This window comes from Cetorhinus maximus, unplaced genomic scaffold (assembly GCF_964194155.1).
Source record: "Cetorhinus maximus unplaced genomic scaffold, sCetMax3.hap1.1 HAP1_SCAFFOLD_1249, whole genome shotgun sequence".
NCBI lineage: Eukaryota > Metazoa > Chordata > Chondrichthyes > Lamniformes > Cetorhinidae > Cetorhinus > Cetorhinus maximus.
Window position 1 is genome coordinate 37,158 of NW_027597191.1, and position 18,078 is coordinate 55,235.

Here is an 18,078-nt window from a genome sequence, read left to right on the forward strand (position 1 = left end):
CTCTCTGTCTCTCCCTATCTCTGTCTCACTCCCTCTCTCTGTCTCTCCCTATCTCTGTCTGTCTCCCTCTCTCTGTCTCTCCCCCTCTGTCTCTCCCTATCTCTGCCTGTCTCTCCCAATCTCTGCCTGTCCATCTCTCTGTCTCTTCCTATCTTTGTCTGTCTGTCTCTCTGTCCCTCCATATCTCTGTCCATCTCTCTGCTTCTCCCTATCCCTGAATGCACTCTTTCTGTCTCTCCCTATCTCTGTCTGTCCCTCTCTCTGTCTCTCCCTATCTCTGTATGTTTTTATCTCCCTGTCTCTCCCTAACCCTGTCTGTCCCTCTCTCTGCCTCTTCCTATCTCTGTCTGCCTGTCTGTCTGTCTCTCCCTCTCTCTGTCTCTCCCTATCTCTGTCTGCCCCTCTCTCTGCCTCTCCCTATCCCTGTCTGTCTGTCTCTCTGTCTCTCCCCAACTCTGTCTGTCCCTCTCTCTGTCTCTTCCTATCTCTGTCTGTCTGTCTGTCTCTCCCTATCTCTGTCTCACTCCCTCTCTCTGTCTCTCCCTATCTCTGTCTGTCCTTCTCTCTGTCTCTCCCTATCTCTGTCTGTCCCTCTCTCTGTCTCTCCCTATCTCTGTCTGTCTCTCCCTATCTCTGTCTGTCCCTCTCTCTGTCTCTCCCTATCTCTGTCTGTCTCTCCCTATCTCTGCCTGTCCCTATCTCTGTCTCTTCCTATCTTTGTCTGCCTGTCTCTCTGCCTCTCCCTATCTCTGACTGCTCCTCTTCCTGTCTCTCCCTATCTCTGTCTGTCCCTCACTCTGCCTCTTCTTACCTCTATTAGTCTGTCTCTCCCTAACTCTGTCCGTCCCTCTCTCTGTCTTCCCCTACCTCTGTCTGTCTGTCTCTCCCTATCTCTGCCTGTCCCTATCTCTGTCTCTTCCTATCTTTGTCTGCCTGTCTCTCTGTCCCTCCCTATCTCTGTCCATCTCTCTGCCTCTCCCTATCTCTGACTGCCCCTCTTTCTGTCTCTTCCTATCTCTATCTGTCCCTCACTCTGCCTCTCCTTACCTCTATTAGTCTGTCTCTCTGTCTCTCCCTAACTCTGTCCGTCCCTCTCTCTGTCTTCCCCTACCTCTGTCTATCTGTCTGTCTGTCTCTCCCTATCTCTGTCTGTCCCTCACTCTGCCTCTCCTTACCTCTGTCAGTCTGTCTCTCTGTCTCTCCCTAACTCTGTCTGTCCCTCTCTCTGTCTTCCCCTACCTCTGTCTGTCTGTCTGTCTCTCCCTATCTGTCTGTCTGTCTCTCTGTCTCTCCCTATCTCCATCAGTCCCTCTGTATGTCTCTCCCTATCTCTGCCTGTCCCTCTCTCTGTCTCTCCCTATCTCTGCCTGTCCCTCTCTCTGTCTCTCCCTATCTCTGTCTGTCTCTCCCTATCTCCGTCAATCCCTCTGTATGTCTCTCTCTCTGTCTGTCCCTCTCTCTGTCTCTCCCTATCTCTGTCTGTCCCTCTCTCTGTCCCTCTCTCTGTCTCTCCCTACCTCTGTCTGTCCCTCTCGCTGTCTCTCCCTATCTCTGTCTGTCCCTCTCTCTGTCTCTCCCTATCTATTTCTCTCTATCTCTCCCTATCTCTATCTGTCTGTGTTTCTCTTTCTCTCCCTCTGTCACTCTCTCCTTGTCTCTCTTTACCTATGTCTGTTTTTTCTCCCTTACTCTCTATCCCGATCTTTCTCTGCCTCTCTCTCCCCCTCTCCCTTTCTCTGTCTGTTACCCTGTTGTAGCTGGACCTATTTCATATTCAGGAGGTCCTGAGATTAAGTAAATCATATTGTCACTGACATATGGATAAAATCTTCATTTGAAAAGGAAGATAGTAGTAACTTGTACTGGTCCCAGCGGGAAGAAATTTAACACAGCATGGATCATGTGGAGTCTATAGGCTTTATGTTGTGCCCTTTGCTCCTGGTTTAGGGATGGGTTCAAAAGGGGAAATCTGGAGATGTGAACCTCTTAGGGTGGGGCTTATTTAATGAGAGACACTTATTCCATTTTCTAATCATTCCTGCTGCTGTTTAAAATAACTCTCGGTTTCTCCCTCTTCCCTCCCCCTCTTCCTCTCTCCCTGTCCCTCTCCCTCTCTGCCTATCCTTCTCCGTCTCTCCATCTCCCTCTCAGTTTCTCTCTCTTCCCTCCCTCCCTCTCTGGCTCACTCTCTCGCTGTATGTTTCTCCCTCCCTCTCCCTCTCTGTTTTTGCCTCCCTCCCTGTCCCTCTCTGTCACTCCCTCTCCATCTCTGTTTCTCCCTCCCTCCCTCTCTGTCTCTCCCTCTCCCTCAGTTTATCCCTCTTCCCTCCCTCCCTGTCTCTCTCTCTGTCTCTCCCTGTCCCTCTCTGTCTATCCTTCTCCGTCTCTCCCTCTCCCTCTCAGTTTCTCTCTCTTCCCTCCCTCACTCTCCGTCTCACCCTCTCCCTCTCTGTTTCTGCCTCCCTCCCTGTCCATCTCTGTTTCTCCCTCCCCCCTCTCCTTCTCTCCCTCTCCCTCTGTTTCTCTCTTCTCTCCCTCCCTCCCTGTCTCTCCCTCTCCCCTCTGTTTCTCTCTTCTCTCCCTCCCTCCCTGTCTCTCCCTCTCCCCTCTGTTTCTCTCTTCCCTCCCTCCCTGTCTCTCCTTCTCCCCTCTGTTTCTCTCTTCTCTCCCTTCCTGTCTTCCCCTCCTCCCTCCCTGTCTCTGTCTCCCTCTCCTCTCGCCATCCCACTGGTTCTAATCCTGGTTGGGACCGGCGCTGTCCACGGGCTCTGGTGCTGAACAGCGCAGCCGCCGCCTGGAAATACAACTCAATTCCTTCCAGCTTCTCACCCGATCTTCAAAGCTGCCTCTACACCCTGAATCCCCCTCTCGGTGACCATATACAGCATGGCCCATCTCCCCTCAATGTCTCTTTCCGTATGAGCCTCTCTATCTCTCTCTCTCAGCCCCCATCTCCCTCTCCCTCTCTAATCCTCTCTCTCTCCCCTTCTCCCTACTCTGTGTAAGATCCCCCTCTATCTCTGTCTTCCCCGTCTCCGTCTCTCTCTCTCTCTCCCCCCTCTCTGTCTCCCCTCTATTGTGTCTCCCCCTCTCTCTTTCCCCACTCTGTGCCTCTATCTATTCTATTCTCTGAATGATCCAGTGTCTGTACCTCCCTTCAATATTATTCTCCTCATCTCCATCTGTACCCCTGTCTCTCTCTCTATCATTTTCTCTGTACATCCCTGTTTCTATTTTTCTGTCTCTCTCTACCTCCTCTCGCTATCCCTTTCTCTCTAACCCCTCTTTCTCTATCCATCTCTCTCCCTCCTCTCTATCGGTCTCTCCCTATCCCTCTTTCTCTATCCCTCTCTCTCTCTATTCCTCTCTCTCCATCCCCCTCTCTCTCTCTATCCATCTATCTCTCTCCCTCCGCTCTCTCCTTATCCGTCTCGCTTTCCCTCCCCTCTCTCTCTATCCTTCTCTCTCTCTATTCCTCTCTCTCCATCCCCCTCTCTCTCTCTATCCATCTATCTCTCTCCCTCCGCTCTCTCCCTATCCGTCTCGCTCTCCCTTCACTCTCTCTCTATCCTTCTCTCTCCCTACCCGTCTCTCTCTCCCTCCCCCTCTCTATCCTTCTCTATTTCTTTCCGTCTCTATCTCTATCTGTATCCTTCTCCCTCTCTATTCGTGTCTCTCTCTCTCTCCCTCCCCCTCTCTCTCTATCCCTCCCCCATCAGTCGAATTTCGGTTTTTCTCCTAATTGGGAGCTCTGAGTTCTGGCGTCATCTCCCTGTAGAAGTGACGCTTGATTTTAGTCACGGAGACAGAGATCCTCCCCCCCACCTCCCTCTCCCTCCTGCCCCTCGCTCCTGATGTGAACCAGTCCCCGCCGCGTTAGTCCTGCCCCCCCAGCAGCCGGCAGCCTATAAAAGGCGGCTTCGCCTGAGCCTCCAGCACCAGATCGAAGCAACAGCGGCATCCAGGTCTGGTCCAAGAGACAGGGGGCTCCCTGAAGCTGAGAGAGCGACAGAGTGAGCGACCAAGAGCCCAGGTCCAGCCAGAGGGAGAGGAGGCAGACACTGAGGCACAACACCATGTACAGATCCACCAAGGGCGCCTCGAAAGCCAGAAGGGATCAGATTAACACTGAGATCAGGAACCTGAAAGAACTGCTGCCGATCTCGGACACTGACAAATCCAGACTCTCTTACCTGCACATCATGTCGCTGGCGTGTATCTACACCAGGAAATCCGTCTTCTTTGGTCCAGGTAAATACCAGGGAGCTTCCCCCCCCCAAAACCCCTCCTCCCCTCACCCCCCTCACCCTCCTCACCCTCCTTACCCCCTCTCACCCCCCTCACCCCCTCTCACCCCCCTCACCCCCTCTCACCCCCCTCACCCTCCTCACCCTCCTCACCCCCTCTCACCCCCCTCACCCTCCTCACCCCCTCTCACCCCCCTCACCCTCCTCACCCTCCTCACCCCCTCTCACCCCCCTCACCCTCCTCACCCTCCTCACCCCCTCTCACCCCCCTCACCCTCCTCACCCCCTCTCACCCCCCTCACCCTCCTCACCCCCTCTCACCCCCTCTCACCCCCTCTCACCCCCCTCACCCTCCTTACCCCCTCTCACCCCCCTCACCCCCTCTCACCCCCTCACCCTCCTTACCCCCTCTCACCCTCCTCACCCCCTCTCACCCCCTCTCACCCCCTCTCACCCCCCTCACCCTCCTTACCCCCTCTCACCCCCCTCACCCCCTCTCACCCCCCTCACCCTCCTTACCCCCTCTCACCCCCCTCACCCCCTCTCACCCCCTCACCCTCCTTACCCCCTCTCACCCTCCTCACCCCCTCTCACCCCCCCTCACCCCCTCTCACCCCCCTCACCCTCCTTACCCCCTCTCACCCCCCTCACCCCCTCTCACCCCCCTCACCCTCCTTACCCCCTCTCACCCCCCTCACCCCCTCCTCACCCTCCTCACCGCCACTTAAGTGACCAAATGTCACCGGAGTCACTAAAAGAGGCCGTTCAGCCCATCGTGTCCGTACTGACTCTTAATAAAAGTCTGATCCATTTCTCCACTTTTATAAAGTGGAGATATTAAATGCTGCTGCTGGTGGGTTGTGAATGGCCTGGGGGGGGGGGGTCTCTGGTCCCTCTCAGTCAGGCGCTTGTCCTGAATTTATAGCCCACTCCCCTCCTCTCCTCTCCCCTCTCGAACAAGGATCTGACTCTCTCTCTCCCTCTCTCTGTCTCCAGAAGGCGCTTTGGAAGGGACTCTCCCTCTGATTTCGCCCACCGAGCTGACTGACTTCCTGCACTCCCTCCCCGGCTTCCTGGTCGCCCTGAGCAGCGAGGGGAAACTTATCTACGTGTCGGAGAACGTGTCGGAGCATCTGGGCCACTCGCTGGTGAGTTTAGCCGGGACCCCGGGGCGCTGGGACTCTGCCTCGGTCGGTAGAGAAGGAGTTTGAGTCCAATGATACCGGCTGACGGTGTGAAAGGAGCCAGGCTGCAGTCAGCTTTAAACTGCTGCTGTATTTTAAACGCTCCTCTTCTTGTGTTACAGGTGGACCTGGTCGCTCAGGGAGACAGCATTTACGATATTACCGACTCGTTGGACCATCTGGTGTTAAGCAGTAACTTGATGTTCACCTCTCCGTCTGAAAGTGGTGAGTGACAGCCCTGTTCCCCTCCTCAGTGAGTGTATCCAGCCTGTATTTTCACAGCCCTCGCCCCGGCAGCTTCCCTCACCCTCTCCTCCTTTGCCACCTTCCAGAGCGCCTCTTCCGATGCCGTTTTAACACCTCGAGGTCAGTCCGGAGGCAGAGTGCGGGCAACAAGTTGGTGCTGATCAGGGGCCGATACCACCAGCCCCCACCTGGAGCCTACTGGTCCTCCAAACCGGTCTTCATCGCCTTCTGTGCCCCGCTAGACACCCGGCCCCGACTCTTTGACAATCACCTGTTTCTGGGCTTCTTCGAGAGTCAGCACTCCAAGGACATGATGTTCACCCAGCTCTCCGACAGGTAAGAGGGAAAGTACACTCACCTGTCCCGTACACACACACTCGCCTGTCCCGTACACACACACTCACCTGTCCCGTACACACACACTCACCTGTCCCGTACACACACACTCACCTGTCCCGTACACACACACTCACCTGTCCCGTACACACACACTCGCCTGTCCCGTACACACACACTCGCCTGTCCCGTACACACACACTCACATGTCCCGTACACACACACTCACCTGTCCCGTACACACACACTCACCTGTCCCGTACACACACACTCACCTGTCCCGTACACACACACTCACCTGTCCCGTACACACACACTCACCTGTCCCGTACACACACACTCACCTGTCCCGTACACACACACTCACCTGTCCCGTACACACACACTCACCTGTCCCGTACACACACACTCACCTGTCCCGTACACACACACTCACCTGTCCCGTACACACACACTCACCTGTCCCGTACACACACACTCACCTGTCCCGTACACACACACTCACATGTCCTGTACACCCACACTCACTGTTACTATATATATATATATATACACACACTCACCTGTCCTGTACACACACACTTACCTGTCCCATACACACACACTCACCGGTCCTGTATATACACACATACTCACCTGTCCTGTACACACATACTCACCTGTCCTGTACACACATACTCACCTGTCCTGTACACACATACTCAACTATCCTGTATGCACACACTCACCTGTCTGTATATACACACACTCTCTCTCACATACACACACTCACAGACACATACACACAGTCACAGACACACACACATGCCACAGTACAACACAGAGTCAGACTGGTCCTTGGGCCTATGTACAGGGTTAAGATAGAAACAGTCTTCATGAGCACTGTTCTTTTTGGCTGTTGGCTGCATGTTTCTGGCCTGTTGCTAATAATTGATCATGTCCTTTCCCTGACAGCGTTGGCTACTATTTGGGTTACCAGAAAACTGAACTCATTGGAAAATCCTGGTACAACTTTCTGCATCCTCAAGATCTCACACATGCCTCTGCCCAGCATTACCGTTTTTGTAAGTATTGAGAGAGAGAGAGAGGGTTTTCCCATGTCCTCTCTGTGTGTTTCTGTTCATTTATTCTCTGTCACTCCCAGGACGTGTGTTTTAATGGGTTCTCTCTGCTCCTTGTGCTTTTCAGTGAGTGGAGGAAGTGAAGCCAGAGTGGAGATGATTGTTCGTCTCCAGTCCAAGAATACTCTGTGGATCTGGGTCTATATGGTGCTTCAGGTGGAATGTGCTGAGGTGCCAGTTCTCTGCTACAATTACACAGTGAGGTAAGGATTCAAACTCTTACACAGAGCATCTACCACTCACCTTCACTGCACCACTAATCCGGGCCTGGGACAAACCATAGGAAAGGCAGGAGGCCATTCAGCCCATTGAGCCTGTGCTGGCCCTTTGAAAGTCCTATTCAATTAGTCCCACTCTCCCCGCTGCTCTTTTCCTCATCATCCTGCAAATTTCTCCTTTTCCAGTATTTATCCAATTCCCCCCTTTTGAAAGTTCCTATTGAATCTGCTTCCACCGCCCTTTCAGGCAGCGCCTTCCAGATCACAACAACTCACTGTGTAAAAAAAAGAACATTCTCTTCATCTCCCCCTCTGGCTCTTTTCCCGATTCTCTTCAATCTGTGTCCCTCTGGTTACCGACCCTCCTGCCACTGGGAACAGTTTCTCCTTATTCACTCGACCCAAACACTTCCTGATTTTGAACACCTCGATTCAATCTCCCCCTTAACCTTCTCTGCTCTAAGGAGAACAATCCCAGCTTCTCCCAGTCTCTCCACATGAACTGAGGTCCCCTCATCCCTGGGAACGTTCTAGTAAATCTCCCTCCCTCCGCACCCTCTCTGAGACCTTGACATCCTTCCTAAAGTGTGGGACCCAGAATTGGACAGGATCCTCCCGCTGGGGTCTAACCCGTGTTTCACACCACAGCCGTGTGTAACGTGTGTAACATGTGTAACGTTTGCAATGTGTGTAACATGCATAACGTGTGTAACGTGTGTGTTGAAGCATTGGCGTGCGTTCTCATGTTGGATTATCTTGTTGTTTTACAGTGAATCTGAAGCCTGGTGCCTCCGACAGCAGCTGACTGAGGAGCAGGAGGACACTCTGCTGTTTCCGTACGCTCTCCCAGCTCCGCCATCTCACCAGGAGCCAGTGCAGTCTCCCAGCTACCTGTCCAGCCCCGACACAGTCTTCACGCCCGCGGCTGGTACCCCGACCAGCGGAGTTTCGGCCCGGTCCTTCGACTTCAGTGGGATATGCGGCCTCGACTTTGCCGAGGTGCCTGCACCGACCGGGAGGGAGGAGGACAGCCAGAGGGGTCTCCTCCCTCCTCCGCCCCAGGAGAAGGAGCAGGGGGGTGTGATGGGGGTGGGGCGGGTCAGCAAGCTCCCCGAGTTGTTGTACAGTGACTGCATGTTTGGAGCCAACTCGCCCACACCGCCCTGCACCCCCCAGCTGCTGGGGCCCACCTTCACCTTCGGGGGCCAGGAGCCATTCGGCCAGACCACCGAGATCTACTATCCCCTGGAGCCCTGCGCCTCGCTGTATGAGAGGCTGCCCCCTTCACCAGACAGCCCGGGCAACGGGGGCTGCACCGTAATGGGCCTTCCTCAGGTGCCCACCCCCCTCTACATCCACGTGCCCAGTACTCCCGAGGGCATCCTGACCCCGGAGGCCTCGCCCATCAAGCTGCCCGCCAGCTGCTACTTCGGCTACCTGGAGGGCATGGAACAGACCCAGATTGACGCTCTGGCCAAGCGCATTGGCTGCCGCTTGGCCGACAGCCGGGAGGCCTGCCCGGGAACGGAACCCGTCCACTCGCAGGAGAACCGCGCCAAAGACATCGGTGAGGGGCGTAGTTCCTCCCTCCCAGCTGAGGCCCCAATCCTGGACTTCCAAGCCCTCAAGCAGTGGAGGAGCGTAGACTTCTCCATGATTAGCTTCGGCGAGGAAGACGACGAGGACGAAGACGTCATCGAGAACATTTTGAAGGACCTGGGTGCTCCCACAATGGAGAGGAGCCCCCCAGGTCCCAGCTGCCACCGGTTGGGTGGAAATTCCGGATGTCCCACTGATGTGGAATCCAGCCGCGCGGGATCAGCCTGCAACCCAGACGCACGCCCCGCGACTGACCTGTCTCCAGAAGAACAATCCTTCCTTGAAGAGTTGACTTCGTACGAAACTGTATTTGAGACGTTTGTCTCAAGGTCCCCCTGTGATGGGTTCATCGATGAGTTGTATCAACTCCAGAGTCATGGCCATGAATACTTCCATCAAGGTAGGTCAAGCCCCTTCTCCCTCTCGCTAACATGAGCCCATTAATAATCAGATCAAACCCAGAGCAGGAAGAGGCCATTCAGCCCAACTCACCTCGGACTGGGAGGAGGCCATTCAGCCCCTCAGTTCAATCTTGGATAATCTGTATCTTGACTCCAGCTTCCCGCCTTGGTTTCTTAACCCCTAATCCCCTCACCCAACGAAAATCTGTCAACCTCAGCCTTGAAATTTTCAATTTCAAAAAAAGGTCTGTCCCACTACCCTTCCGTTTCTGGAGGCGGGACGGTGTTGACACCATGTGCAGTATAACTCCAGTCTGAAAGGCCAATGCCTCGTGCGAAGGGAATTGATCTGTTTGGAGTGGGAATGGTCACCATCTTAACTGAAAAATGAGGAAACCGGACCCTATCAAAGTGAACACCTTCCTTACTGTCCCTTCAAGGAGTTCAGATTGTGACCACCACCCACCCCCCCTCTCCTGGGCTCACTTGTAATGTTTTTTCTCTAACTTTTAAAGTTCCAAAAAAGTTTAAATTCTTTTTGTTCAATGTGGCGGGTGAAAAAAAATTGCTGAATTTTAATTGGACGCTTGACTTAATTTCTGACCATGATATCTTAAAAATCTTAATCCTGCAATGCATTTCTACCGTTATAAATTTTCGGAGAATAGGCGATTTAAGTATAATGGAAAATAGCTATGTAAACATGTCACGTTGTAATTACGCCCTCCTACCAGGAGAGGGAGTAATCTGTTATGAACAATGGGACAGAATTTGGATCTGACTAACTGGTTGCTTTCTCTCTCTCTCTCTCTCTTTTACAGATGGAAGTGGAGGTAATGCCTCATTTTGAAATAAGTCTGTGACTTACTTCATCGAGTATGGCATATTGTCATATTTTGTGAAGCTGCTACTATCAAAGATATATCTTTGAAACTAAAGGACACTGTTTAAAGCTCTTAATTCTCTCCTTACAACGCACTGCATGGGGTTCAGGGAGGGGGTGTTTATTGTATTTTAAAAAGAAAACCTTCCTTTCTGTAACATTATGGGCATTGTAATCATGCTAAAGGTGCAAGCAGACAGTGTAATGATCAAACTCTGAGTAGTCTTGTGTTGCTATGGAGAAGGATATTGTAAGACATACTTACAGATGTAACTGTATCACTTGTAGTGACTAACCAAATCGTAAGAAAGAGATGGATATAACTTTTTTCGATATGATAACTGTACAAATGACACATTTTGAATGTATTATTCACGTGTCATCATGGCTATCGTAGAGCTCTCTACGGTACAAGTATAAGGATTGAATCCTGTTTAAATTCTCGTATTTCCTCACAGAAAGATTATATATGTTTGTACATATATTAATGTATATTTATTAACAAATGCAAGCATTTTTGATAATCTCAGGACACGTACATTGTGAAACAGTGTTTTTGTGTGTACGTTCTCAGTCTTGTGGAACTTAATGCTCTGTGAAAATATTTATATTAAAGAGTGCATTTCAAATCTATATTCCAGTGAATGTTTTGCTCGCTAAAGAAACTCTTCCATTGCTCCAGCGCCTTTCACCTCCCCAGTACCTCCCCCCGCAAAGCATTTCACAGTCAATGAAAGGCTTCTCCAGTGGGAGGCAATAGCAGATTGGTATTGTCGCTGGACTAGTATTCCAGAGACCCCAGGGTGATGCTCTGGGGACCAGGGTTTGAATCCCACCACGGCAGATGGTGGAATTTTGAATTCAATAAGAATCTGGGATTAAAAGTCTGATGATGACCATGAAACTACTGACGCCTGTCGGTAAAAGCCCATCTGCCTCACTGAAAGAGGAGGAAGTCTGTCGTCTGCACCCAGTCTGTATCCTGTCCGGCTGACATGTGACTCCAGACCCACAGCAAAGTGGGTGACTCTTAAATGCCCTCTGAACAAGGGTAGTTAGGGATGGGTAATAAATGCTGCGCTGGCCACCCCATGAATGAATGGTGCAGGGGTTAGTGCCTCTGCCTCTAGCCCAGAAACTCCAGGTTCAAATCCCACCTTAGGACCTGTATGGCGATGGAGGGTGTGTTCAGAACCTGTCCAGACAGGTTGATTATCAGCCTGTAAATCCCCCCTGGGGACAGGCGCCGATAGCGGGTCAGCCATACTGCAGGAGGCAACGGCAAACCACTGCCGTACTTTGCCAAGTATGATCCCGTAGACCAATCCAATGGAGGTCCAATGTCCCATTAGACTGTGGTGCCTGGAGGAAGAGGGGTCACTGTTCTAATGTCTGAAATGCAGCAGCAGCCACTTGTTGCACAGCAAGATCCCACAAACAGCAATGTGATAATGACTCAGGTCATCTGTTTTTTAGTGATGTTGGGTGAGGGATAAATATCGGCCCCAGGACACCGGGGAGAACTCCCCCCTGCTCTTCTCCCAATAGTGGCCGTGGGATCTTTTACCCCCACCCGAGAGGGCAGACGGGGCCTCGGTTTAACGTCTCATCCTGAAAGACGGCACCTCTGACAGTGCAGCACTCCCTCAGCACTGACCCTCCGACAGTGCGGCGCTCCCTCAGTACTGACTCTCCGTGCTCCCTCAGCACTGACCCTCCGACAGTGTGGCACTCCCTCAGTACTGACTCTCTGACAGTGCGGCGCTCCCTCAGCACTGACCCTCCAACAGTGTGGCACTCCCTCAGTACTGACTCTCTGACAGTGCGGCACTCCCTCAGTACTGACTCTCTGACAGTGCAGCACTCCCTCAGTACTGACCCTCTGACAGTGTGGCGCACCCTCAGTACTGACCCTCCAACAATGCTGCACTCCCTCAGCACTGACCCTCCGACAGTGCAGCACTCCCTCAGTACTGACCCTCCGACAGTGTGGCGCTCCCTCAGCACTGACCCTCCGACAGTGCGGCGCTCCCTCAGCACTGACCCTCCCTCAGCACTGACCCTCCGACATTGCAGCGCTCCCTCAGCACTGGCCCTCCGACAGTGCAGCACTCCCTCAGCACTGACCCTCCGACAGTGCGGTGCTCCCTCAGCACTGGCCCTCCGACAGTGCAGCACTCCCTCAGCACTGACCCTCCGACAGTGCGGCGCTCCCTCAGCACTGACCCTCCCTCATCAGTAGCACTGCAATTGTTAGCTTGGATTCTGGAGCTCCGGTCTCGAGTGACTCTCGAAAGCCCACAGTAATCTGGCTCGGAGTTACGTGCACTCACCGATATGATTGACACATCCACACCCATGGATATCCACACACACATGCGCCTCTACGCACAACACCCACCCACGTGCACCCCACTGCGCACGCGCACATCCACACCCAGACGAGCACACACGCACCCACGCGCGCACCTGCGTCCACACGCGCGCACCTGCGTCCACACGCGCGCACCTCCGTCCACACGCGCGCACCTCCGTCCACACGCGCGCACCTCCGTCCACACGCGCGCACCTCCGTCCACACGCGCGCACCTCCGTCCACACGCGCGCACCTCCGTCCACACGCATCCACGCACACAGTCCGGGCCCAGATTCTATCCACAGCCTTGGCTGAATTTGTTGATCAGTCCCGGTGTTCTGGTGGGTGTTATAACATTTGAAGTCAGTATCTCTCGGTTGGATGGGGACAGGCTGGGGGAGGGGGTGTGAAGTGGGGATAATCAGCCAGGGTTCACCTTCCTGATCACTGTAGACGAGCCCTTACTGGAGAAAGTGTGAGAATATCATGTGAAGAGCTCAAAGCCGTGGTGTGCTCCTCGTGCTCCGTGTGGGAAGCCGGGGACATTTCCAGTGCCCGGGACCAGCATGTGTGCAGGAAGTGCGTCCAGCTGCAGCTCCTGGAAGCTCGGGTTTCAGAGCTGGAACGGGGGCTGGGGACACTGTGGCGCATCTGAGAGTCTGAGAGCATCGCGGATAGCACGTTTAGAGAGGGGGTACACTGCAGACGAAGGGACTTGAGGAAGGAAGGGAATGGGTGACCACCAAGCAGTCCAAGAGAGACAGGCAGGTAATTCAGGAGTCCCCTGGGGTCCCGCTCACAAATCAGTATTCCATTTTGGAGGCTGATGAGGGCAATGGTTCCTCCAGGGAGTGCAGACAGAGCCAAGCTTCTGGCACCACAAGCAGTCTGTCTGTACAGGAGGGGAGGAAGAGCAACAGTAATAGGGGATACTATAGTCAGGGGAACAGACTCTACTGTGGCCGTCAACGTGACTCCAGGATGGTGTGTTGCCTCCCTGGTGCCAGGGCCCGGGATGTCACTGAACGGCTGCAGGGCATCCTGAAGGGGGAGGGTGATCAGGCAGAGGTCATGGTACATGTTGGTACCAATGACATAGGTAGAAAGAGCGATGAGGTCTTGTATCAAGAGTTCAGGGAGTTAGGCAGTAGACTGAAAAGCAAGACCTCTCGGGTTGTAATCTCTGGATTACTCCCAGTGCCATGTGCTAGTGAGCTCAGGAATAGGAGAATATCACAGATGAATATGTGGCTTAAGAGTTGGTGCAGGAAGAAGGGTTTTAGATTCCTGGATCATTGGGACTGTTTCTGGGGAAAGTGGGACCTGTACAAGCGGGACGGTCTACATCTGAACCAGAGCGGGACTAACATCCTTGCTGGCGGGTTTGCTAGTGCTGTTGGGAGGAGTTTAAACTAATTCGGCAGGGGGAGGGGACACAGAATGTTAGCAGAATAGGGACACATCATAATACAGTAAAACAATCAAGTCAGAGGGAGTACAGCTGCATTAAGTTTCAAGGGAGTAAGGCAAGGCTGGATGGCCTCTACTTTAATGCCAGAAGTATTACAGGTAAGTTGGATGAGTTAAGGGTGAGGATTGACACGTGGAATTGTGATATAGTAGCCATCACTAAGACATGGTTGAGGGAGGGGCAGGATTGGCAGCTCAACATTCCGGGATATAGAATCTTCAGGTGAGACAGGGGAGGGGGTAAAAGAGGAGGAGGTGTTGCATTATTAGTTAAGGAGTCAGTTACTGCAGGAAGGAGAGATGATATCTTGGAGGGGGCATTGAATGAAGCTTTGTGGGTAGAGCTTAGGAATAAAAAAAGGGGCAACCACATTGTTGGGTGTTTATTATAGACCCCCAGATAGTCAGCGGGAAATTGAGGAGCAAATATGTGCACAATTTGTGGAGGTGTGTAAAAACAATAACAATAGGGTAATTATATTAGGTGATTTCAACTTTCCCAACATTAATTGGGATAGACATAGTGTTAAGGGCTTGGATGGAGTGGATTTCTTGAAATGTGTACAGGAGAACTTTTTAGGTCAATATGTAGAGGGTCCAACAAGGGACGGTGAATTGCTGGACCTAATTCTGGGGAATGAAGCCAGACAGGTGGCTGAGGTGGTGGTGGGGGAGCATTTTGGTGATAGCGACCACAACATGGTACAGTTTAAGTTTGTTGTGGACAAAGAAATAGATAAGTTGCAAAAAAATGTTTTGGATTGGAGGAGAGCGGATTTTAGTAAAATAAGGCAGGATCTGGCCGAGATAGACTGGGAACAGCTACTTGTGGGGAAATCTACAGAGGAGCAGTAGGGGGCATTCAGAAAGGAAATGGGGAGGGTACAGGCTCAGCATGTTCCCTCTTGTGTGATAGGAAGGAGTAACAAGCCCAGAGAACCACGGATGACCAAAGATATTCGGGATACAATGAGAAGGAAAAGAGAGGCTTTTAGCAGGTAGAAGGGAAGCAAATCAGCAGAGACATTAGTGGAGTACAGAAAGTGCAGAGTGGAGCTTAAGAAAGCAATTAGGAGAGCAAAGAGGGGATATGAGAAAGCTCTGGCTGGTAAAAGTAGGGAAAATCCCAAGATATTCTATAAGTATATCAATGGGAAGAGGATAACCAGGGAAAGAGTAGGGCCCATAAGGGACCAAGGGGGCAATCTATGGGTGGAGCCAGAGGACATTGCTAGAGTGTTGAACGAATACTTCACATCCGTCTTCACCCAAGAGAATGAGGATGAAGGTATCGAACTCGGGGAGAGAGACTGGGAGGTTCTTGAGCAAATTGATATAGGGAGTGACAAGGAATTGGAGGTGTTGCCAGGCTTAAAAATGGACAAATCTCCAGGTCCGGATGATTTGTGTCCCAGGCTGCTGAGGGAGGCAAGGGAGGAGATCGCAGGGGCTCTGACCCAAATTTTTAATTCCTCTCTGGCCACGGGGGAGGTGCCAGAGGACTGGAGAACAGATAATGTGGTTCCACTATTTAAGAAGGGTTGTAGAGATAAGTCAGAGAACTACAGACCAGTGAGTCTCACATCAGTGGTAGGGAAACTATTGGAGAAAATTCTGAAGGAGAGAATCTATCTCCACTTGGAGAGGCAAGGTTTGATCAGGGATAGTCAGCATGGCTTTGTCAGAGGGAGGTCATGCCTAACAAATTTGACTGAAGATTTTTGAGGAGGTGACCAGGTGTGTAGATGAGGGTAGTGGAGTTGATGTAGTTTATAGATTTCAGCAAAGCCTTTGACAAGGTCCCACATGGGAGACTTATAAAGAAAGCAAATGCACATGGGATACAGGGTAATTTGATAAGGTGGATTCAAAGTTGGCTTAGTTGTAGGAGGCAGAGGGTGATGACAGAAGGCTGCTTTAGTGACTGGAAGCCAGTGTCCAGTGGTGTACCACAGGGATCTGTGCTCGGTCCCCTATTATTCGTCATTTATATAAACGACACAGATGGCTATATGGGGGTAGGATTAGTAAGTTTGTGGATGACACAAAGATTGGTCGGGTGGTTAACAGTGAGGTTGAGTGTCTTGGGCTACAGGAAGATATAGACGGGATGGTCAAATGGGCAGATGGAATTTAACCCTGAAAAGTGTGAGGTGATACACTTTGGAAGGAGTAATTTGACAAGGAAGTATTCAATGAATGGCATGACACCAGGAAGTTCTGAGGAACAAAGGGACCTTGGCATGTGTGTCCATAGATCTCTGAAGGCAGAGGGGCATGTTAGTGGGGTGCTAAAAAAGGCATATGGGACACTTGCCTTTGTCAATCGAGGTATAGATTATAAAAGTAGGGAGGTCATGTGGGAGTTGTATAGAACCTTGGTGAGGCCACAGCTGGAGTACTGTGTACAGTTCTGGTCACCACATTATAGGAAGGATGTGATTGCACTGGAGGGGGTGCAGAGGAGATTCACCAGGATGTTGCCTGGGATGAAACATTTAAGTTATGAAGAGAGGTTGGATAGACTTGGGTTGTTTTCATTGGAGCAGAGAAGACTGAGGGGCGACCTGATCGAGGTGTACAAGATTATGAGGGGCATGGACAGGGTGGATAGGGAGCAGCTGTTCCCCTTAGTTGAAGGGTCAGTCACAAGGGGACATAAGTTCAAGGTGAGGGGCAGGAGGTTTAGGGGGATGTGAGGAAAAACTTTTTTACCCAGAGGGTGGTGACGGTCTGGAATGCGCTGCCTGGGAGGGTGGTGGAGGCGGGTTGCCTCACATCCTTTAAAAAGTACCTGGATGAGCACTTGGCACGTCATAACATTCAAGGCTATGGGCCACGTGCTGGTAAATGGGATTAGGTAGGTAGGTCAGGTGTTTCTCACATGTTGGTGCAGAACCGATGGGCCGAAGGGCCTCTTCTGCACTGTGATTCTGTGAAGGCTGGACTGAGCTGGGCACGACGCAGTCTACAGTCAAATATCTTACCAACATGGAACCTGAACAGAGTTGGTTAAGAAATCTGGTGCCTGCTCAGCTTGCTGAGCTGTTGTAGGACTGGGTGAGAGGGGGTAAACAATGCATGAACCGGGAGAGGCAGGAAGGGTCTCTGACCTCTGGGTGTTAAACAATTAGTTTATTGATGTCTCTCTCTCTCTCTCTCTCTGCCAGTATTTCTAGTAAAGCTTGGATCCATTCCAGTGTCTGTCAAGCCAGACTGCAAATTTACTGCAAAACTAGTCTCTCCCACTGACCACATTCTGAACTCTTGAGAACACCAGCTCAGACACTCTTTAAAAGCTCCTTAAGCAGCCTTGCGATGCCACTCCTGGTTGGGCTCCCCTGCTTTGTGAAGGTACAAACTCTGGGGGGGGGGGGAAAGGGGGCAACAAGTTCCAGGGGCACCAACCAAACACTCCCACCACAGCGCACCAGCCCCAGGAGGCCTTTCTCTTTTACAATGAGCCCAGGTAGGATATTCAACTGGGAGGGCATCACAGCTTTGCCTGACCCTGCTGCATATAGATACATATCCCACCAGGAGGCACTGAAATTACTCACCCCCATTGCAACTCAGCAAATTAGTTTGACCCTAACCCCTGTCACCAAGCCAACCACCCCCCACCCCCCACCAACCCCGGTCCTCCCCACACCCACCCACAAACCCCTGCCGCTGTTCCAGAGCAGGAAATGTCTGGGCTCCAATCCCCAGCCTGTGCTGAATTAGACAATCTCACGCCCCCTGGAGGTGGTCCTGAGTCCCAGAGGCTCCCCCACCCCCGATAGCTTGTGCCGGGGTCTCCGATAGTCACACACCTACCCCCAGGCACAGGGTGAATTCGGAAGCGTTGAGGAGCTGGTCTGATTCTGTGAGCAGGCGCTGACCTCTGCTGGTGACACAGGGAAGTGCTGGGGGCTCAGCCTGTTCACTGCTGAAGGGACTGGACAGACGGGGAGGGGGCTGCGGCCACACTGACCACTCGAAACCCAGGAGCCAGATTCAAAGCGGAAGCAGCAG

General features: G+C 52.3%; 1 protein-coding gene across 1 annotated transcript; it reads left to right on the forward strand.

The window, feature by feature from the left end:
- Window positions 1-4,076: 4,076 nt before the first annotated feature.
- On the forward strand, window positions 4,077-11,555 carry LOC144675967 (neuronal PAS domain-containing protein 4-like). The gene is made up of 8 exons (XM_078536483.1): window positions 4,077-4,251; window positions 5,244-5,395; window positions 5,554-5,656; window positions 5,764-6,013; window positions 6,968-7,077; window positions 7,202-7,337; window positions 8,123-9,351; window positions 11,479-11,555. Exons 1-8 carry the CDS (start codon window positions 4,077-4,079, stop codon window positions 11,553-11,555), a joined length of 2,232 nt encoding a protein of 743 aa, XP_078392609.1.
- The last annotated feature ends 6,523 nt before the right edge of the window (window positions 11,556-18,078 follow it).

What these genes read in the sequence shown, in the direction of transcription:
- LOC144675967 (XM_078536483.1), top strand. Translation starts at nt 4,077, where the DNA reads ATGTACAGATCCACCAAGGGCGCCTCGAAAGCCAGAAGGGATCAGATT. An exon ending in AGCATCTGGGCCACTCGCTG is followed by an intron (nt 5,396 to 5,553) that starts GTGAGTTTAGCC and finishes CTTGTGTTACAG; the next exon opens with GTGGACCTGGTCGCTCAGGG. An exon ending in TGCCCAGCATTACCGTTTTT is followed by an intron (nt 7,078 to 7,201) that starts GTAAGTATTGAG and finishes TGTGCTTTTCAG; the next exon opens with TGAGTGGAGGAAGTGAAGCC.